The 21,685-nt window shown below is 41.3% G+C and overlaps 1 protein-coding gene across 4 annotated transcripts in view; it reads left to right on the plus strand.

The window, feature by feature from the left end:
* The window catches only part of piezo1 (piezo-type mechanosensitive ion channel component 1), an 84,783-nt gene that overhangs the window by 19,662 nt on the left and 43,436 nt on the right, over window positions 1-21,685 (plus strand). For 3 of the 4 annotated variants that reach the window (XM_038737149.1, XM_038737150.1, XM_038737151.1), the window contains exon 1: window positions 21,493-21,648. In XM_038737149.1, the coding sequence (XP_038593077.1) occupies window positions 21,632-21,648 (17 nt within the window). In that variant the 5' untranslated portion in view covers window positions 21,493-21,631. Of the gene's footprint in view, window positions 1-2,406; window positions 2,503-12,209; window positions 12,376-12,770; window positions 12,913-14,773; window positions 15,012-15,906; window positions 16,121-21,476; window positions 21,649-21,685 lie in introns of those variants that run through there. The other variant, XM_038737152.1, reaches the window with a different exon arrangement.

Here is a 21,685-nt window from a genome sequence, read left to right on the forward strand (position 1 = left end):
AAATATTCCTTGTGTACAAGTGAAAATTTCTGCCTATTTGTTGCACTAGAGGAAAGGTCAGGAGGTCACCTTAACATCAAGCTACATCCTTTCAGAATCCAGAACAAAATTCAAAATCTCCAGAAATTCAACACGAGGTATGTTGTCACGGACCAAAGTGCATGAGTTGTGAGTTGACAGCGATGTGCGTCAGGAGGTCAGGGAATGACCAGATCACTGTGAATCATATTACCTGGCTGTTTGTAATTCTGTGTGTATGTGCGTGTTCATTTGTACATGTGAAGTCTCGTAGTTGTGTCTGATGTTACATGTAACCTGTAAGGCCTTTCACTTTAACTAAACTGAAGTTGTGAATTAAGGGCCAGAGGACAATCTGTGTAGTAAACCTCTCACCTCCATGCACAAACTGTGATCTCAACAGGATGACATTAATCCAGACCTTAACTCTAAGTGAGCTAATAATTATCACTGCATGTGTTTAAGAGGAGTGGAAAAACCTGCACACTTTCTTTATGTCCAGGTCTTAATGTTGGCAGATTGTATTAATTCCTTCAAGCCAGCAACACATGATAAAATCCCTCTTGTTGCAAAGTATGTGCATGGGCCTTTCAGACAGATCGTGACTGCCGCACTGCTGCGCCATGAAAGCCATTATTTTCAATGGCTTGCGCCACGGCAGGGCAGTTTTTTGTTGCGTTGAGCAAAGCGGAAGCGCACTGCTTGGCGAACTCGTGCGCATGCTATGGTCAATTTTCAAAATAGCTGAACGGTTTTGTGCTTTTTTATCTGAAAGGTCCATGGGCCCTCTCTGTGGGTTCTCCCTGGGGTGACATGACGACAGGTTCACAATGCAAAACATACATTGTTTCAACTGCAGCCTCAGAGGCTCTGTAATGGTATAGTAAACAATGTAATATAGTGCACTTGTCCCTCAGGTCACTACTAAAAGCATGCTGAGCTGTCAGTTATTGGTCAGACCTACAGAACTCAAACTTCAGGATTAGCCACTTTTCCCTTTTGCATGTCATTCTAAATTAAATCTTTCTGAGTGTTCTGAAGACACTTAACCCCTAGTTGCTCCAGAGACGTGCGACCGATGAATAAAAGGAATGTAATGTGGGCTGTTGATCAGATGCAACAAGCACTTTGAACACTTCACTTTTGGTGCTTTTCCATTACCAGTACCAGCTCAGCGTTCTCCATTGCAGATAGTACCCCTCAATGTAGCTGGTCGACGCCACACACACAACTGCCGCGACGTAATGTTCAATGCGACACACACACCAGCGATCCACACAGCTTTCTCTTTAAGTTAAATCGTTTCAACATTGCTCAGAATGTAAAGACAGATAAGCGGTATGAAAAGCTTCCAGCTGTGTTTTCCTCTGCCGTTGTTGCTGCAGCGGTCTGTGTGACGGCGGGAGCAGAGGGCTCTGTGAGCGGGCGGCTGGCCGGCCTCACACGCTCCTCCCGCGGGTTGGTGCACGCTTCCCCCGCAGCCACGTGCGGAGCTCCGAGTCGGGTCGAGCTGGTACTGTGCAGTGGAAAAGGGGATTTTGTGCTCTGGGAAATAGTAACAGGCATCTACTTTCTTCTGACATTTTATAGACTAATTGATAATGAAAATAATAATTTGCTGCAGCCCTGGTCCAGTTTGCAAAAACACCAATTTTCTGTGAAGTGTGTGGAAAGTATGCAAAGGAAGACATGAACAGTGTACTCATGATAACGGGGAATTTGGGTTTGAATTTTCCACTCAGTATAAACCATGAGACAAAGAAACATTGAAACACTCACTCCACCACTGTGAAGGAGCAAAATAGTGGATCTCCAGTGGATAGCAGTGCTTTTCCTAGCTGCCAATATGCTGGACACAACATGATACACAGCACACAAGATACTGTCAGAGTGGCATAAGAATATTTTTGAAACCATAAAGATATACTATAAGGGAATAAAGGGGAATCAGTGCTGTTGGTTTTCTGATGAGGGCAGTCTCATTATAACTAATAAGCTAAAAAGAAGAGGGTGATTAGCTTAGCTGATAACTCCTAGGACAACAGCGGGAAGCATATTCTACTGTTGTAACTGGTTGTATTTTGTTATGTCATGTGCAATGTGAAGTATTTATAAATGTGTAGCTTCCTTTGTCTTTACACAGACTAAACATCTCAGTTGTCGGGGATCACACAGTCCAAGCTGTATCATTCAGCATTTCTATATACTTTAAGAGTCAGTCATATTGTATAGTATGATCATGAGTTCTTTAAGCAACAAGTACATGTCTCTCCAAAGATCAAGGGTAGTGGGTATGTAAGGCAAGGTAGTCAGCCAACACGTCATACATGCTAGTTCTTCTAAATGTATCTAAATGCATGCTGTTCACTAGTGTTTCTCTCTTTGCAGCTTGTCTTTTTCGCTACAACATCCTGTCGCTGGTTTACTTCCTCTACCTGCTGCTGCTGCCATGGTTCCTGTGTCCCAACAAACACACCATCAGAGGTAAGACCATCAGTGTTCGTATGCAAGATCTCTCATGGTATTTAATACCTTATTGTTTTTCCTCAGACTGTACTGTAACTTCAGGAAGCAGTTTGGCTGTAATCAGGCTTCTCTGGTGTTCATTCTCACTCATGATTTGCTTGTGCATGTTATGATATAAGATAATAAGCATTTAAAGCTGCACAGGCAGAGTTGCTGCCCAAAGACTCTCTGCTACAGTTCTGCCTTCCTTTAATACAGCTGACAGGAAAGCTGGGTGCTTAGTGAATGAAAATGCAAGTTTTATTTCATGCACTGGTTGAGACATGGCTTAAAGGGAAAAATATGTATTTTTTCCCAACCCTCACCCTTGACCCTAGTTTCCCATGTTTTTGTGACAAGTGTATTTGACATTGGTCCAGTATTAAGCAAGCACACTGTTGTCGGCAGCCCCGAAACAGAGCTGCAATGTAATTCTTCCAGGCAATTGCAGACCATCAATGTATGACCACTAAAAGTGCTTAACCAGAAACAGCCGTTATACGAGTTATATCGCTTTCAAAGCCACCAGACCCGTCGACAAATGCAGAGGGGATGTTTTTTATTTCATATTTTAGTGCAATTAATAACTGTTCCAGGGCCGAAGAAAACGAGGAAAGGAGTACATTTGCAAAGCAAAGGGTAAAAAAAGTGTCTCTTAACGTTCAATAAACAGAAAACAACTACATCACTACACCTAACCACAGGACTCCCACTGTTGCCACTGCTGGTTACAGTCCCGGCCAACTGCCACACACTCACCACCGACTCCAAACACTCAGTAACGCTGTCTCTTTCGCTGTAGACCACCATATTCTCACCCCAGCAGCTTCCACTGATTAGGAGAGTGGAATCAGCCGCTTCTGGCTGCAGCATTGGGGGCGGGGCAAGGTCCTGCTGGTGGAAGAGAGGGAAAACACACAAACACAACACCCCATATACACATAAATGGTCCACGGGTTGTAACAACACTTTATGAAGTTTCCTACATACATTGAAACATAAATAGCCTTTACAGCCTCAGAGGGATTCTGTATGTGATCAGGAGAGGTAGTCAGGTCTTCACTGCTGATCGACAGAGGGTGCGATACAGGACTTTGATGCTTATGAGAGGCAGTGAACTGAATGTACATTAGGCGCCCTGTTATTCCTTATGTCTCTGTCTCCTACTGCTAGTAGGATATGCTATGAATATTCCCAGAATAATGCACATGTATATATATATCTGCAATGTTGTTCTACAATTCCATATTTATATATTTCTACATTTATTTATGCTGATTGTGTGTTTGTCTACGTGTAGCACCTTATCACCACAGCAAATTCCTCGTATGTGTAAAACACTACTTTGCAATAAAACGCCTTCTGATTCTAATCTAAAACCTAATCTGCATTCTGCTGAGGTGTGGTCATGGCTTCCTTTACACAGCAGCTGGTTGGTTGGACTTGACATGACGGGGCAACACAAAACCTGTCTGGTCTCATGCGGTATGAGACTGTAACCCGTTACCTAGCGGACAGTAGGCCAGGGAAGAGGACTAACAAATCAAAAAGAAGCCAGTAATGGTGGATGGTTGGGATCAGAGCTAGCTGCCTCACCCTGTGCTATACATGAATGTATAGGAGAGCTACAGGTAGAAAAACAGCAGTGCTAGTCGAACCTGTCTTCTGCATTTGGCCAAACATTCTCATCCACAACAACCATATGTCCTCTCTTGCAATACACCTGGGAAAAGGATCTTTGCCTGTTTGATCCATTTCTGGCAATTTTCTGCAGATATGCAGACAACCAGCATTTATTGTGTCCGAGAGGGACATCTGATCATGTGGCTGGTGGTGATAAACTTTACACCTCCATGAAGAAAATTATTCCTCTTTGGGGGTGAAGAGTGGAGAGTTAGTGTAAGGAAAATAACACCATGCTGGGATCGGCAGTAAACACTGGAAGAGATGGTAAAATATTGTCCCATACTGTTCGAAAACCTCATGGATTCTGCCTCACCTGCCCGCTTTTTCCTATCTGGCAGAAGTCTTTCATTGAAGTCATCAAGGAATGAAATGAGGCGCTCAGTGTCTAAATTAGGAGTTTATGCAAATTATTTTTAGTTATGTTTATGAAAGTAAATTTAACAGTTTTGACAATAGTATGTTAACGTGTGCAAAATGGAGTGTAAATACACAGAGGTTTGGTGGTGATTGGGTTTGAGGGAGAAAAGAGTTTGAAAACGTCCTATAGAGAAATGTACGGAAGCCCTGAGGGGCAAGTTAGAAAAACATTCTGGTGATCTGTTGTTTTCTCTCCTGTGTTTATGAATTAAGAACAGGTGACCAAAAAGGTTTTCCAGGATAATTATTCCTCAATTTTTTTTTTTTATCTGTGAAACATGAGAAACGTGAAAAAACTGCGAAAACACAAGGTACATACAGTACATTGTGTGCCAAAATAAAGATATGACAGTAATGTTACATAACTTGCTAACACACAATACGTGCCTTGTGTTTAGAATGCCTGGAGGAAAACTCATCTGGAAGAAAACATGAATGCTTTTCCTCCTGTTTAGAACACGAGGTAGTTGTGCACTACAACGTCTTCTGGCCGAAATGGATATTACAACAACAAACACAAAATGATCCTGACCAAAAACATTTTCACCTGAAAAAACCTTTTTCCACCTGTTTTCACAGATGAAAATAAAGTTATCCTGGTATCAGACGGATCACCAGAATTTTATTTTCTTATTTGCCTCTCAGTGTTTCTGTAGAAATGTAACTTAACAGTAGTTTGTACCACCTGGAGTTCTTCTCCAGGTGGTTGTGTGTGTTTGCTGTTTGTTGAAGTTCACTTCTTTCCTTTCTGTGTATTCACACTGCCTCTTCTGCTTTACTTTATACTTTTTATAATCTGCATTTCATTCAGGAGAGACTTCATTTAAGAGTGACAAAATAAATGCATCGACATGGTGATCAATGAAAGTTTAGAAATGTGAAGAGTCTTTGGCGATTAGACTCGATCATGACGTTATCATTTTTTAAGGGGGAGTACCTCTAAGGGATAACCCATTAGCCTGCCAAGACCCTGACATGTGCACAAACACACACACACACACACACACAAGCTCATATGGTCACACACACCAGAGAGCTGTGAGTGAGTGTGACTAATAGGAAGCAGCACTGTTGATCTCTGACGAGAATTCAGAAACAGTGTAAGTCAGAGCTGGATATTACTCAACAACTGGCATCATGTACCAGACTTCTATACTTACTCGTCCTTTTAGAAAGGGATTGAAGTTTTTAGTCTGCATTTGGTGATGTCTCTCCATCATATCTTCGCAACTTCTGTTCATATTGTTCTGAAAGTCTGGCGTTTTATGGGTCTCTGCAGTGATGTCTTGACGATTCATCAAAATGTTTTTTTACCAACAGTTGGAAAAGGTGTCTTATCAACGAATGGTCACCTTCCTAATACTTATATAGACTTTATATTTTTGTAGAGCCCTGAACCTCATTTTGTCTTTCCTAAAGAATAATCTTTGCTCAGTGCTGAAATCTAACTCTGTGCCAGATTTCCATTCTACTTCATTGCACTTAAGTCATGCATGGCTCCTTCCTGATTCTGAGTTTTAAAAAGCCATAATGTGTCACACAGGTACTTTGGGTGCATTTGGAAGCTTGCATTACACTAATAGCACCTGAAAATGAAAGCTCACCGCTAATGTTGACAGTTGTGTGAACACAGATCACAGCTGTTGATGAAATTTTGTAGGCACATACATGTCCTCCTCAAGATGAAGTGTAATCAATTCAATTCAAATTAGCTTTACTGGCATGAATGTAATAACAACATTGATCCTCTGGCGTTTCGTCTAGTGCCAAAAATGATACTTAACATCAGCGTGTTAGCATTGTTATTGTGAACATGTTAGCATAGCAATTGAATCTGAGTCTTGTTTATCAGCGGGTATGCAGACTGGTTTAAGTCTACTTTCTTATCTGATGTTTTGCTGAAGTATCTACCTCCATACTGTAATCTAGTTTGTTCTTTGTGCTGTTAACTGGACCGTCGGATACACTGTCACTGAGACAAATGATAGTTTGAGACATGAAAAGACAGTGTTGAGATGCACCTTGCCAGGGCATAAATAAAAGATGAAAGTTGTTTGTGTTGCATGTGTTAACAAGTCCAAACGAGATTCAAGGCCAAGCTGGAATAAAACTACTCAAGTGTCATGGCTCACCCGCTTTGAATACAAGATCACATTGCAGAGGTGTCAGAAGGAGGGAGGGTGCCCATTCTGCTCTGTGTCTGCTAGATTTAGAAGGTATTTGTTTGCTAAGACCCATTAATCATTTACATTGTTAGAATACTTAAAGGGGCAATATGTAGTTTTCAGAATCCACTAGCAGTGCGATTTTAAGATTGCAACCAGGCGTGTGCTCGTGCTCCTGCTTGAACCATGGGCTTGAACTCATGAGCGAGAATAAGCTGAAACACAACCATATTCATACAGATATCCAGCAATAAACGCGGAAACACTGGCATGCCAGCTGTGGCTTTTCACACAGACATGTTCATGCTCTGTTACGTTCCCGGCTCATACAGCGTAGCTATTGGCTCCCGGAAAAAAAGGCAATGTGACAGCGGCTATAGACAGACAGGGACACAGGTTCACACAATGTGCTGGAAACTCAGGTAAACTCCTACTGCAACGTCACCCTAATATTTCCACATTCCACAATCAGCTTGAGGTTGAACTAATCCATGCTGGTTACATGATAACGTTACATTTATTGCTTTTAGCCAAGGTGATACATTGCTATTAGCTCACCTGTCTGATTTTCATATGAAAATTATAATGAGATTGTTACCCACTTTAGAACAGTTAGACCGCAGTATGTAACATTACTGTATTGAATGTTGTCGCCGCTTTGTTGCAGTATTGTATATTATGTGTTCTATGTTAGCTAAGCTGCCAACTTTTCAGTTTAGTTTGGAGTGAGATTCTGTATTGGAGGTCGGTTCATTTTAGGCCCTCTGTGTCATATCCCAACGCAGGGGTCGGGGTCGTCACTCTTTAATGTGCATGGCGCAGCCACATGTATGCGTAGATGAAAAGCCAAGTCATTAATCATGGTCAGATCAATGTGATCAGGATACTTGCCAAGCTCCAAACATGATGGCCTTAATTTTGAGTCTTCCCCCCAGAATCTATGTGTCAAACCAGTATTTCTTTTAATTCTGGAGAGTGTATGGAATATTATAGTTTATAATGAGCAAGAGCGTAGGTCTTCCTTTAGCAACGTAGGAGCCACCTATTTAGTGGGGGGTCTGGGGGTGAATTTTTCTGCATCAGTTTGTGGTGGAAATGTATTTATCTAGGCTATGTCAATGGAAACACAAAACTCAGGCAGCAGGTGACAATTTAAAATATAAAATATACCAGAATATCATTCAGTAGGCTTTCAAGCATTCTGTATTTCAATGGCAACTTTTCACCGCAAGGATAAATGAATTCATTTTAATTCAGTTAGAAACTCTTGAATCTACTGAATCTTAAAAAATCTTTGCATCTATTGCACATATCTGTGTAATCTGACATCTCCAGAAAGATTTTTATGAGAATAATGTCATCATTTAATCACAATTCATAATATTTTTCTAAATCTCCCCGCCCTATAATCTGCTGTTCATTACTTGCTCTGCTGATATGATAGAATCCCAGACAGGCAGACACAGAGCCCGTTTGGGACTGTATGTAGGAGACCTGTGCAAAACGAAACTAACTGAAAACACTTCACCACAAATACACATGGTAACTTCAGCAGCTTTGTACAGCTCACATTACCAAGAGAGCAAAGCTGTGCTTTAGATTATACATTTTTATATTGCAGAACTCTACCAGCTACATTACGCGACGACAAACTGTCTGCCACTCACTGTGCGATAGCGGTTTCGCTTGATTCCTGTCATTCCTGGAGTGTAATCGCGCAGAGTCGACGCAATTAATTATAGGATAACGTTACATTAGTTTTTCCAATGCGTGAGAAAATTGATGTATGGCGTGAGGGCATCCTTTCTTGCAGGCTAAATCAACACTTTGACATATTACCGGTGGTACACCAGATAGTAAGCTGGTGAAGTAATGTGGAAACGTTGCACCAGATAACGTTTACAGCTGCTCAGCGTTAGCCATTAAGCTAACATGACTCTCCGTCCAGCATTTCTGATGTTCACTGTTTTCACTCGACATCATCTGATTCTTGTTTGGCCTGACAGGCTTCATCACATAAACCTTCAGTGTTTTTTTCTATCTTTACGTGGAGTTTAAGTCTGAGTGTGTGGTGTGCTAGGAGCAGCTTGTTAGATGGTGTTAGTGGACTGCATGTCGTTAGTTGTGGTGTTGTTGCTGTAGTTGGAGAGAGGCTTGGTATTGTGCACGCAGCTACATCCTGATCCGATGCCTTAACATGAAAAGCAGAATAGTGGCTGTTCCAAGCAACAGTGAAAACAGGCGAGTGCTACAGCACATTGACAAAAAGTCAGTAAGAATTTGATTTATTAATAGGTGATTACATTGAAAAACTACACATAGTCCCTATAAAATGTTTGCTGTCTGTTTTTATACCTTTCTTTGGACTATGTTAAATAGTCAGTAGAATTCTATATGTCACATACAGTATTATAAAGGTTGAATTTTCTGAAAACATGTACTGTATGTCTAAATGTCAAATGTTGTTTACATGTTCTCCATGTGGTGGATGTCAAAGTCCAGTTCCCTCCCATGTAGGTCTGATAAATTAGAGACTCTAAATTGCCCGTAAGTGTGAATATGAATGTAAATGTTTGTCTGTAAGTATCAGCCCTGTGATAGACTGGTGACTTGTCCAGGGTCCAAGCTTCAGCACCCTGCGACCCTGCAGAAGATCAGCAGATAGAGATAATGGATGGATGGTTTACATACATCATGGTTAACTTAAAATACCACAAGGTTTTGGACAGGTGTGAATGAGATCAATTGAACATAAACAACAAAAAATATGGCAAATATGTCCGTGTATGTGTTCTCCCTGCGCTATGTATGTGTGTTCAGAAAGTTTGTGACAGTTTGGAGTAGATGTGAACTGTTAACGCTCACTGTGTTTATATCCACACCCCAGGATTGACTGGTTTGACCTCGCTAATTTATTAGGCTGCTGAAAGCCTCTTCGCTGTGGATCTACTGACAGCCTGTCATAGGTTTCATCACCACTTTATTGTGGATCATACTACTCATACACACCTCGCCCTATTAAATCTAACACTGCTGTAAGGGGCGGAAGTTAGAGACACTAAGAGAGAAAGAGACCGCTTGACGTGACATTTTACATTCCCAGTTCACTCATTAATGGCTGACTCCTTAAATAAATAGGAATGCAGATCTGACATACTGCAGCTGAGGACTGTAGAGATTCGGCAGCAGTGAGGCCACGCTCAGGACTGACACCTGCTGTGCTTATAATGTTTTAAAGTGTATTCAATTTCCTCTGACTGCTACAGATGGCGAGGTTTGGCAGTCAGTCCAGTACTCTTCACAGAAACGCATCACCACAACTACTGGCCAGAATGCCATGACGTTTGCTATGGAATAGCATTTCCACCATCAGGCCAAAGTTTCACTTTGACCAACACCTTGGCTCATAATAAAGTACCTTAAAAACGTAAATTTCTGAAACATTTATAGTGGATACTCATCCCCACATGAGTAGGACAAAAATATAATATAATGTAGTGGTAATTCCTCTTGATCATATTCAAATTTGATAATTATGATCATTCTTAACTGATACAAAGTTGAAGTTGAGTGATTGACACACAACTTCGGCTATGAGAAATAACCAAGATGTATACTAAATAACAGACAAAAGGCCTGGGCTGTGTGTGTCGTCTGCATGTAATTTAATGAAGGTAAACATAGCGGATGGCCGTGTGTAACAGCACTGCACTCTGGCTCAACACTTCTCAAATCGGACTAGGCTACAACCGCTTTCTACTAATAGCCTGCCGATTAATAAAAGGAGGTCAATCAGTCATAACTTTGTATTGTAGCGTAGCCAGCACTGCACATTGCAGTTCTGCATAGCAGCCCCTTTGTTAATAATCCCTGATCTAATCTGACCAAATCCACACATACTAATTAATGTACACAAAACAAAACGAGATTGTTTTTTACATAAAAAAAAACTTTATAAGTATGTAATTCTGTCAGCTGCCTTTCCTGCATGCTCTCTCTATGTCTCACAAAAAAACGTTTTATTGATAAACAAACGGAATAGACATTCGAAAGCGTTGTGGGGAAGCTACGATAGGGAAATCCGCCATAGCGCCGGGCACGATGGACCCCCATATAACCCTACGTAGAAGAAGGAGATGAGGAGACGGGACAGAGAAAGGGGTGGGCGGGAGGGGTGCGGAATGCGAGAGTGAAGAAGAGGAAGTGCGTTGTGTGGGTATTTATGGAAAGCCGGGAGTGACGTAATTGATGTGTTGTCCCGCTCCTGAAACTCTGCTGGTAGCAACACTTAATACGCCTTTCATGCTTACCACCCTGCTTTTTTGTCCAGAACCACCATCGGGTCAAGATGTCCTTGATCATCACTTTTCAAGGTTAATTCTGTAGTTACGTATTTGGGGGCCTTCGTTGTCATGGTTAGAAAAATAACCACATGGTTGAGGTTAGGAAATGATTGTTGGTCATGGTTAAAAGAAACCAACCTCGACTGGCGGTTGGAAACGAGAACTGAAGTTGTTGAGCCATCCATCCACCCCAACCTCCTCCCTCTGCCGACTATACATACTGTAACGCTCTGTGATAACCGGACTTCTTCCTTTGCTCCCGGCGGGCAAGAGTCAGAACTTATATGGCTTTTTCTCTTGAATGAAAGCATCTGTCATTTTGGGCCATTTTCTGAAGCAATAGATGCTGTTTTTACTTTGGAGGACAGTCTAACATGGTTGACTGGTGAAGGCTATGTACTTTTGCATTGCTCCCTTAGACATTAAAAGATAGGTCTGGTGTTAGGTCTATATTTTTCTTATTATCTACAAATCCCACGTCTGAAGACGTACATCTTTAAAAACACCTCACAAATATAAAGTTTCATTAAAAAGAAAGACTCAGTAATTATCTAAAACAGCTACTCACTTTAGTTTGAACAAATGTCACTAAAACTGGAGGAAACGGCATTTGATTTCACTGGCAAATTAATCCAGATGTGGTGCTCTAGGGAGTATTTGGGGCAGCAGGACGGTGTATATGGGATTAGGTCAAAATAAACTAAAGTTGTAATAGTTTCTGGACAACAGTGGATCTTTATTTCATAGCGGAAGGAGATATATCAGTCTTGGGATACACAAACAGTGCTGGTTATTAGAATACATTCATTGTTGGTTTATCCTTGTTGGTTAAAGTTGCTGTTTAAGTTTCACTTTTGATGGTGCTACGGTAGTAGTGTCCAATTTCTACTGGTCTTTGTGCCAAGCCAGACTCTAGGTAAAGTGGTTAACACAAGGGTTTTATCAACATGCCAGAATGTTACTTTAAAATACTCTCATTTAGTGTATTTAGCCCTGTATTTATGTGACTGTACTGAACTCTGTTTCCTTAGGTCTGATCTCCATCCTCTCTCTCTCTCGCCTCTTTGTCTTTCAGGGCACACAGGTCGGTTTATCAAAGCGGTATTCTGTACCAGTCTGCTGTTTGTGCTGGCTCATATCTGCTTCCAGACAGTGCTATACACCTACCCTCCTCTCAACATCGCCATAGGTGATAACTGTTCACAATGGGACACCATAACCAGACATATAGGACTGTCCAGGTATGTATCTAGTGTTTGATTAAGTGCAGTTAACCATGTCACTGTCACTGATGGTTGGATGACTGATCGGGGGAAAGGGTGTTGATCAAAATAGGAGAGTTTGTCTATCCAGATAATAGTTTGCTATGGTGCAAATTTGATGTTCATACATTACAAGTAATATAAGACGAGCACATTATCAGTTGTATACACAGAATAAACATAACACACAATATAGGGTACAGAACATTAACTAAACAGCAGCAATGCAGATATAATACAAAATACAAATCGACAATCTCAGCATATATAGTGCATATCAATGTTGAATGAAAGCACTTGGAAAAACAGGGATTGTGCAAGGTAATAAAACCTGAGGCAAAATCTGTGAACATATGCATGTGTGTGTCTTGCAGGCTTCCCCTGGATGATCCTTGGAGTGTGTTACGCCTTCTGTGTCCTGACCTGGGTGTGTGTATGGTTGCCTTGGTAACAGTCATCCTCTGCAGCAGACTGGTCAGGAACAGAGAGATGGTGGCTGCTGCCAACATTACATCGGTGAGTCTGTGTGTGTGTGTGTGTGTGTGTGTGTGTGTGTGAGACACACTGTGTTTGATAAATGCTGTGGATTATCAGGTTCATGATCAGATTTGCACTCGCAGTAACTGGTTTAGTTGCCATAGTAAGTCATTAAACAAGAGTTCTGCTCAGACCTAAATGATACTAACACTGTCTTTATTGTTCTGCCTTATGACGAGCTCCATGTTGATGAGTAAATAATAGAACTGATAAGGCAATTGTCTAATCTTTTCGTTGTATATTAGATTATTTGCTGCCAAAACTGGTAGGCTTATGCCTGGGAATTATTGAAATGGTTTGATAAATGGCTCAGCAGTAGGTAGCTGTGTTTTTGCATCTTTCATAATTTCTTCTTGGGCACGCCTTCATTTTCCCTCAGCCCTAAAAGCAAGTTTCAAGTTTATTTTCACTTTTTTATGCTAAGCCGCGCCTCAGGCCTTGTTAATAGCAATGTTGTACAATGTGTTTGTATCCTGTTGTGCTGTCTGCTGCTGTATGTTAAACTCTGTGTGTGTCTACGTAATGTTAATGCAGGTCTGGATTAAATTAGCCTCAGTGACTTAATAGTTATTTGCCCTGTTTAAAATTTGACATACCTTGTTTTGTACGAAAGCTGAATTATAGCATAATGAAACTATAGGAAGTTTCCAAAACCAATACTTAATTCGTCTTTTTAGTGGGCTGCCACAACAGTTACCAAGGTAACCGAGATTCCCTAATCTCAGGCATAACAAACTCAGAGTCTTCACTAAACCTGCTTTCTGAAACAGGGCCCAGACCTGCAATGTGTAACGTTGAAATGTGGCAACATGCAATAAGAAAAGCAGTAGAATCTGTGTCTAAGTGTACCATTAAACCCCTGGGCGTTTGCCCTAACATAAACTAGACATGTACTGCAGTATAAGCAGTGTGATAGCAGCAGGGATCCTGTAAAACTTTCCATACACTTATATTTAGACTTAACATTTCCGTATGCAATAAAGAAGAATCCCACAGAAGTGAAACCAAAAATTCTGATTTATATAAACAGTAAGAAAAGCCTATTACTGCATAAAATCTTGCGCCTGTATTTGGGGACAGCTCTGTCAGTAGTGTTGCTCAGTCGAGGGAAGCAGACACAGCGGTTTATGGATTCCTCTGCAGGTGACCCATGTAAACACAGCGTTACTTGTATGTTTACAGAACCCACCACACACTACAGTACATAAATAAATGATCAGTTCATACATTCATTCCAAGGGGAAAAAACATATCCAAATATAATTTTGTCATACTGCATATTACAATGTATAACATTACTAGGAGGGTGTGAGTAAAACCACGTGTCTGAGAACATTTGCCTTTTATCACTACTTTGCCTTTCCTTTTCCATGTTATTTGGACACATGCTTCAGAAAGCCATGGAAAGATCCTGATAAATATTTTGTAACTCCCAAGAATATATATATATATATATATATATATATATATATATATATACACACTAAACATAATTAACACAAACTCCAATAAGGCCTATTTCTTTCTCTCAAATATTGTTCACAAATCTGTCAAAATCTGTGTTAGTGAGCACTTCTCCTTTGCCGATATAATCCATCCACCTCACAGGTGTGGCATATCAAGATGCTGATCGGACAGCATGGCTATTGCACTGGTGTGCCTTAGGCTGGCCACAATAAAAGGCAACTCGAAAATGACCTACATGGAAATACATTCTCGTGCAGTCACTGCATCTGCACTGTCTGTAACTGAGAAAAACATACACAGTTGTAATATAATGTGTGATATTATACAGTACTTTAGTAACTGTAACTTTCTTTTTGTCCCTCTCCCACCTTAGCTAGAAGGTGATCCAACAGACAAAACCACAGATGATGAGGAGGAGGAGGAAGAGGAAGAGGAGGAAGAGGTATCAGGAGATGAAGATGAAGAAGAGAGGTCATTAACTGGTGAACCTGACGAGGAGGTTTCCACAGCAACCAGAGCCAAGCAGCTGGCTGAGCGTCTGAAGGCCACAGCCCGGAAAGTTCTGCGGGACCTGGGGAGAATCTTGGCCGTCAGCCTGCTGGCGTTGGCTGGTAGGATCAGAGGACAGATCCCTGATGACATTGTTTTATAAATCTTTTATTGAGTCCGTCTTTACTTTTTCATGTATTTGCTGGTATGCTTCTCTTAGTTTAAAACGGAAAAACACATTAGCAATGGTAAATAAAGTTAGCAGCAAAATCATTGGGATTCAGCAGATAAAACCCATTGGTCTGACCCTGTATTTTAATCGATGTTGTCGTCTTTGTTGTTATGTACTGTGTGTCAACTTCTTTGCTACTGCAGCAAAACTAATTGCCCCTCGGGGACAAATAAAGGTCTTGAACTTGAACTTGAACAACACTACCTACTCAGGTTTCCACCCAGTTTGTAAAGTGTGAGCACAGTCCAGATAGAGGTATTTAGTTCACACTGGGTGCTCACATTCAAATTTCTGCTCCAACAACATTGCTGTCCATACACTTATAGTGAAGAAGATGTGTGTTTGACTTTAAGTAGCATAGCAGGGCTGCAAAATGAAATGAAAGTTGTAGCCCTCTTTCACGCTACACTCACAGAACATATATACAGTTTATTTTTTTGCCCACAGATTTCCACAGTATCCCTTGGACAAAATTTTACAAATAAATGAAGGGAAGTCACAAATATAACGTGACCCACAAATGGACAGGAAATGATCCACAAATGTGCACAACCCATTTCACATGTACAAATCGCTCCCTACAAATGTAAAAATACATGTTTACATGGGTACACATTTGTGGATTGTCTTCTGTGGGTTACAAATAATGGTCTATTATATTCAAACAGTAAATTCCAAGTTTTCCACTCATTTGACAGAAGGTATTTAAAAATCCAGTTGTATGAATGAGTGTCGGTCTGTGTGCATCATGTTTGTCTCTGACCTCTCTTCCTTTTCTCTCCCAGGCATCACACTGCCCTCTGCCTTCTCGGCCATCTACTTCCTGCTCTTCATCGGCGTGTGCACATGGTGGGCATGCCACCTTCCCATGAGTTCCCTGGGTTTCAATGCACTGTGTGTGATGGTGGGCTTCTTCACTTCTGGTCACATGGTTTGTCTGTACTTGTACCAGAGTCTGCTGGCCCAGGCCCTGTTTCCCCCACACAGTCTGTGGGCCAGGTAAGACGATAGATGCAAAAGGTATACGAAACCAGGAAATGTTTATAAAATGTATAACTCTATTACAAGTTAAGAAGACAGGTAATTCACACACATTCAACTTTATTAAATCAATGCACAATTGTCATTAATCAGCATAAAACAATATGTTACAAGGTACAAGGTAGATTTATTTTTCACAGTCCAAAGGGATGTAGAGTGAAATTGAGTTTGTAACTCCATTTTGCTACGTAGCAGACAATATACATTAAAGAAAAGCAATTATAAAAATGGCAAACAGAAATAAACTATATTCAATGGAGCAGTACTGAGGATGAAATAGAGGCTTTTTAGTAAATTTAGTATCCTTTGGGCTCTGCAGACACCTCTCCTCACCGATATCACTGATGCTCAGGAGATGGGTATCAATGATCTTCTGAGCAGTTTGAATCCCCCCCCTGCAGAGCCCTCCGGTCCTGGGCCGTGCACATCCCATGTTAGTGATGTTCCCAGTCAGGATGCTTTCTGTTGCTCCTCTGTAAACGCTGACAAGAACTTGGCGAAGGAATTTGGCCTTCTTAAGCTTCCTCAAGAATTTTTTTTTTCTGAGCTTTCTTCACCAGCGTGGAGATGTGAGACGACCATGTCAGGTTCTCTGTGATGCTGATTCCCAGGAACCTAAACCTGTTCACATGCTCCACCTCAGCTCCACTGACTTAGACAGGAGTTTGTGTCTTTATCTCCTTCCATCCTCCTCCTCCTCCTATCTTCCTTCTTAAAATCAAAGATCAGCTCCTTAGTTTTGCTGTCGTTGAGCAGTAGGTTGTTCTCTGAGCACCACACTCCAAGATTATCAATTTCCTCCCGATACGAAGTCTCATCGTTGTTTGAAATCTGGCCGATGATGGTGGCTTTGCCTGCAAACAGAGATCTCTCCATGTCGGGGGATGGAGTCGGGGTGTACAGTGTGAACAGGAGGGGGCTGAGCACACAGCCCTGGGGGGCTCTGGTGTTGAGCACTAGAGAGGAGGAGGTGTGTCCACCAATCAGAACTATCTGGGGTCTGTTTGTGAGGAAGTCCAATATCCTGTTGCAGAGTGTTGAATTTAAACCCAGAGTGCTGAGTTTACCCCCAGCTTCATGGGGGACTCCAGACTCGCTAGTCGCTAGACGCTAGTGACGCCCAGATGCTCTTGCGTAGCATAGATTTTGAATTGATTCTCTGCATGAAGATCGCCACACCTATCTTCTCTGAGACTTCCACTGCTTCTTCTTCACACCAGAGAGAAGACCTCGATCTGTCATTGTAATACACCATTGTGGAAGGGATCATGGAAAGGGTGAAAGCATTGAGGAAAGAAATTCAGGCTGCTTTCAAAAGCCAAAGAACAATCAGGGGCAGCTGGCATTGAGGTCCCTGATGAAATACCTAGACAAGCCAAATACAGGTACCTCAAAGTTACACGTACGGTTCCCAATACAGAGGTATTGGGAACTTAGAAGATGACACCCCAACTGGGGCAATCCCATAGGGTCTTCACTGCCTTACCATCTAAAGTCCCTCTAAAGACATGGCAGATGACAGAGTCGTCCTATCTGTTAGAAAGGTTTTATATCATTTTTTCCATGCCACACAAAGTATAATCTTAAATTCAGAAAGTATATATTCATCTCCATTCTAGGCCAGGTCTACATACTGGAGAAGCATAGTCACCTCCATGGGTGCTTTTTTCATTACGCTTACTTGTGCTTCCTCACCTTCCCCCTTCACCATCTTCCAATCCTATACCACTTCAGATATATTGTTAATATAGAATGTATAATATAATTGCTAAGTGTTCTGGCATCACAAAAAGCAGCATTTTTTTTGTTGTTAAAATACACATGTGCTGATTGGCCCAAAAGGAGCTCTGTGAATCTGCACTCAACTGCTCTTCCTCAACAACCAGATGTGTGTCTCAATCACCTGAAATTGAATTGCAAGAACTGAATATGAAAGTATATACAGAGTTGAATTTTCAGTGAGGATCGAATACAGCTCCACAGCAATTGAATACAGTTTCATAATATTATGTTCAGTTTCATGTTTATTGGAATTCACTTCCAAGTTCCATTCCAAAAGATGATCTTCAGATTCAGTTATTTGATGCAGATTTTCAAGTTAAACAATTAATTCAAATTCAGCTTCTAGTAACACATATTTCCGCCCATACTGGTAACAAATGCGTGGCTAGAAACTTTGGAAAACGAGTAGCCACAGTGGCTGGTGAGCAAAAAAGTTAGTGTCAAGCCATGTGTATATGTGTGTCTGTCAGATGCTGTAAGGTTTTGAAAATGTTCTCATAAGGGTTATGTGGACATTCGTACCAGTAGGTTTGACCGGAGAAACAGCTGTGCAGCTCATCATAAGTAGTTGTGCCACTGACGCTATGGAACCAAAAGCAGCTTTCGGCTCCTCCGTCCTCGCATCTCCTCCTCTCTCACGTCCTCGCTGGGAGGACGCTAGTGAGGGAGACACGTTAACGTAACGAAAAGTGTGTCGTTTTTACTCCCACCATGTTGCCTGCTGTCTTCACAGTTTATTGAATAACAGATGATATTCCTTAGCCAGAGGGTTCAAAGACCATGTTCCTTCCTCTCAGGAAACCTTCAATTTTCAGGCGCCGTGTGCTCGTAATGTGTGGAATCTCAGTGGAAATGGACTGTAAAGAAACAATAGCAGGAGCGAGTTTAGCGACAGAGAAACAAAATAGGAAGAAGAATGTCTGAGTTGGGGCAGAGGAATGTGAGGAGTGAGGGATTTCTGGACTGATATGTGTGGAATGACTAGTTAGCAGCTGTAACCTACAGGCTCACCTTACCCTAGCTAAACTGTAGAAGGATGAGCAGCAGTGCATTCTGAACATTCCACTGTGACGTGTGATCTCTCTCCCTCTGTGTTTCTCTTTCGTCTTTAATCACCAGGGTTCTTGGCAGGACTCTGTGTCAGTATCACTCAGAGTATCACTCATCATCCATCAGTCAAGTCTGACCTTTACCTAAGGAGGATACCCAGCCGTCAGCACACTATGGGTGTGTCTGTCTGGGTGTTTTTATTTCTATACTTAGGATAACTCCTTACATAGTCATCATGACAGTAATCGGTCTAGACAACTAAACTAATCAAACTTGAGTTTGTAGTCTTTCTCGGGTTTTTGAGTATTAGACAATGTACTCTGAGTAAACATAAAAAAGGGGGTTAAATGATGATGATCATGTTGTTTGATAAAAGTATTCAATTAAAGAACACAAAATAAAGTGTATTAGCATGCCAGTGTGACATGATAATGCCTTACCAGAAGCGTAGCTCAGGAGAGATATTAAGGTTTTTTTTTCTCCTCTTGCTGACGTTCTGATTCTGCAATGGGGCTCCTGACTCTCAGGGGGCCATCAGCCTCAATTAAAGGATCTAGAGTTCTAAGCTAACTGTTATTAGGCAGCCTCTCCTCTTTCCTAAGACAGGCAAACTCTTGACCATAAGTCTCTTCCTGTACTGCACAGATGATCCCTTGACGTAGTTGTATGATTCTTGTAATGTTTGGGTTGTAGCCGAAGTTTGGATAAAACTATCAGTTTAATGAATGTAATATAATAACACCGGCCCAGGTACGACTGCACCCCTCGTACCCCCTGACGCTCGGCCTGTGAACATATACATTCAGATCATGTATCTTTTAAAGTGAGTGTCAGCTGAGAGTGTCGCCTCTCTGCACATGGTATTCTGCCTCCTGCAGCTGCAGACTCACCAGCAGCTAATTCTTGTGTCTAAGTTGGCGACTCTTCTGCTCCATTCTCGCACAGTTTATGATGGCTTTTTCATGTGACTTTTGTACTCTACAGTGGATACAAAGAAAATGTATCTAGTGCAATACTTGTATAATAATAGAAATACTTTAGTAAAAGTAAAATAACAATTTTGTGCAAGTACCCAAAAGTGACAGTGTTATAGTAACAAAAGTATATGTAATTTGTTACTTTCACCCTGGGTTAAAAGAAATCAGTGGCCATTAATAATTTGATTGATGAAGCATAAAATAACCTGCAAAGTGCTAAGGTGGAGCAGCATTATTTGGGCATCATTTATTTCACAGTTTGTGCAAGCAGGGTAACAGGAATCCAATAGATGGGACTCAGAGCCAGAGCTGGAGAAGTTTGACGATTTAGTGCACAAACAGTAAATGAACAAAAGGCTTACAAGTATGAGGAAGGTCAAATCCAGTCCAATATGGCAAACAAATTTGACAAATCCAGAATCCAAAAGACAGGCGAGGTCAAAGAAAACAGTCACATTCCACTCAAAACTGGGAAGCAAGGGGAAAAGGTTCCAGCCCTTTTCCTAGTGTGACATACAGATAAAGACAAACTGGCAAAGAGAAGAGAAGAATATTTAACTTGTCACCCTCGACTGAGACCATGTTCAAGGTAAAGCTAGGTTCATGTCAGTGTTAGATATTCGTGGGTTAGATTATCGTGATATTTTCCTTATATTGTAATATTTTATTGCGTTCACTTGAATGTATTCCAACAATCAAGTCCATGTTTCATTTGTCACATCATTTGCTGTAGTCCTCCAGATAACCTTGAACTTGAACTATTTCTCAGTTGACCTGCACATACTGTATTTGAGCTTCATAGTATCTCATGAGTGTCTCTTTACTCCAAATCCATTTTTAGATTGCAATATATTGCTGCTAATTTGTCCTGTCACATATCACTGACCTTTCACAGATCTTGTTACAGTGTTGACCACAGGCCCTTACAGACATAGCCTTTGGGCTTTGTGGTTTCCTCTTAAAATAAAACTGTGGGATGATAATTGTGAAATTAAAGAAATTTATGGTTTTGAGGTGCACAGAGGCCACATATGCAGCAGCACAGCCATTATTATTATGAGAAGTACTTATCTCCGATGTTTTTGCCAGTAACTTGGCCCTGTATAGAATTCTATTTGTGCATCTGGACATGTTACAGTAGGTCCTTGTTCTTGTGTGAGAACATCCTGAACTCTGATTACTGGATGAAAAAGATGGTGACTGGTCTTTCAATAGCTCCACTTGACTGCTAACTTCCAAAAACTGACCGTGTATTAGGGGTATCATGTAGCATTGTTTTGTGATTATACCATTCCAGACGTTCCCCCCCAGATCACTGAGTCCACCTTTTCACACTTCTGTTAATCCCTCCTAATCCTAGCGTTCCAACTGCCCCACATGCTTCTGCTCACAACAATGCAAACTAACATTTGGTCAGCATGCCATTAATGAACCACCTCCTGTTGTCTTTATCCCCAACCCTTTTCTCTCTTTCTGTTTATGTCTTCGTGTCTGTTCCTGTCTAGACTCTTTGGTCTGAAGGACATCATCATACCAGGGAACTGCTCCTCGCCCTATGACCTCAACCTTAATGCAGATCATGATTGGCCAGTTTATGTCAACCCAGGAATACTGTTCCTCCTCTACATTACCATAGCAACTGTTATCAAGACGGGATGTCATGGAGCTCCTAACCAGGTATCTGCTACTTCTTCTTTACTGGTACAGACTGAAA

The sequence above is a fragment of the Micropterus salmoides genome, unplaced genomic scaffold, assembly GCF_014851395.1.
Source record: "Micropterus salmoides isolate LMB-PRFRI ecotype aquatic unplaced genomic scaffold, ASM1485139v1 Ms_hic_scaffold_22, whole genome shotgun sequence".
Classification (NCBI taxonomy): Eukaryota; Metazoa; Chordata; class Actinopteri; order Centrarchiformes; family Centrarchidae; genus Micropterus; species Micropterus salmoides.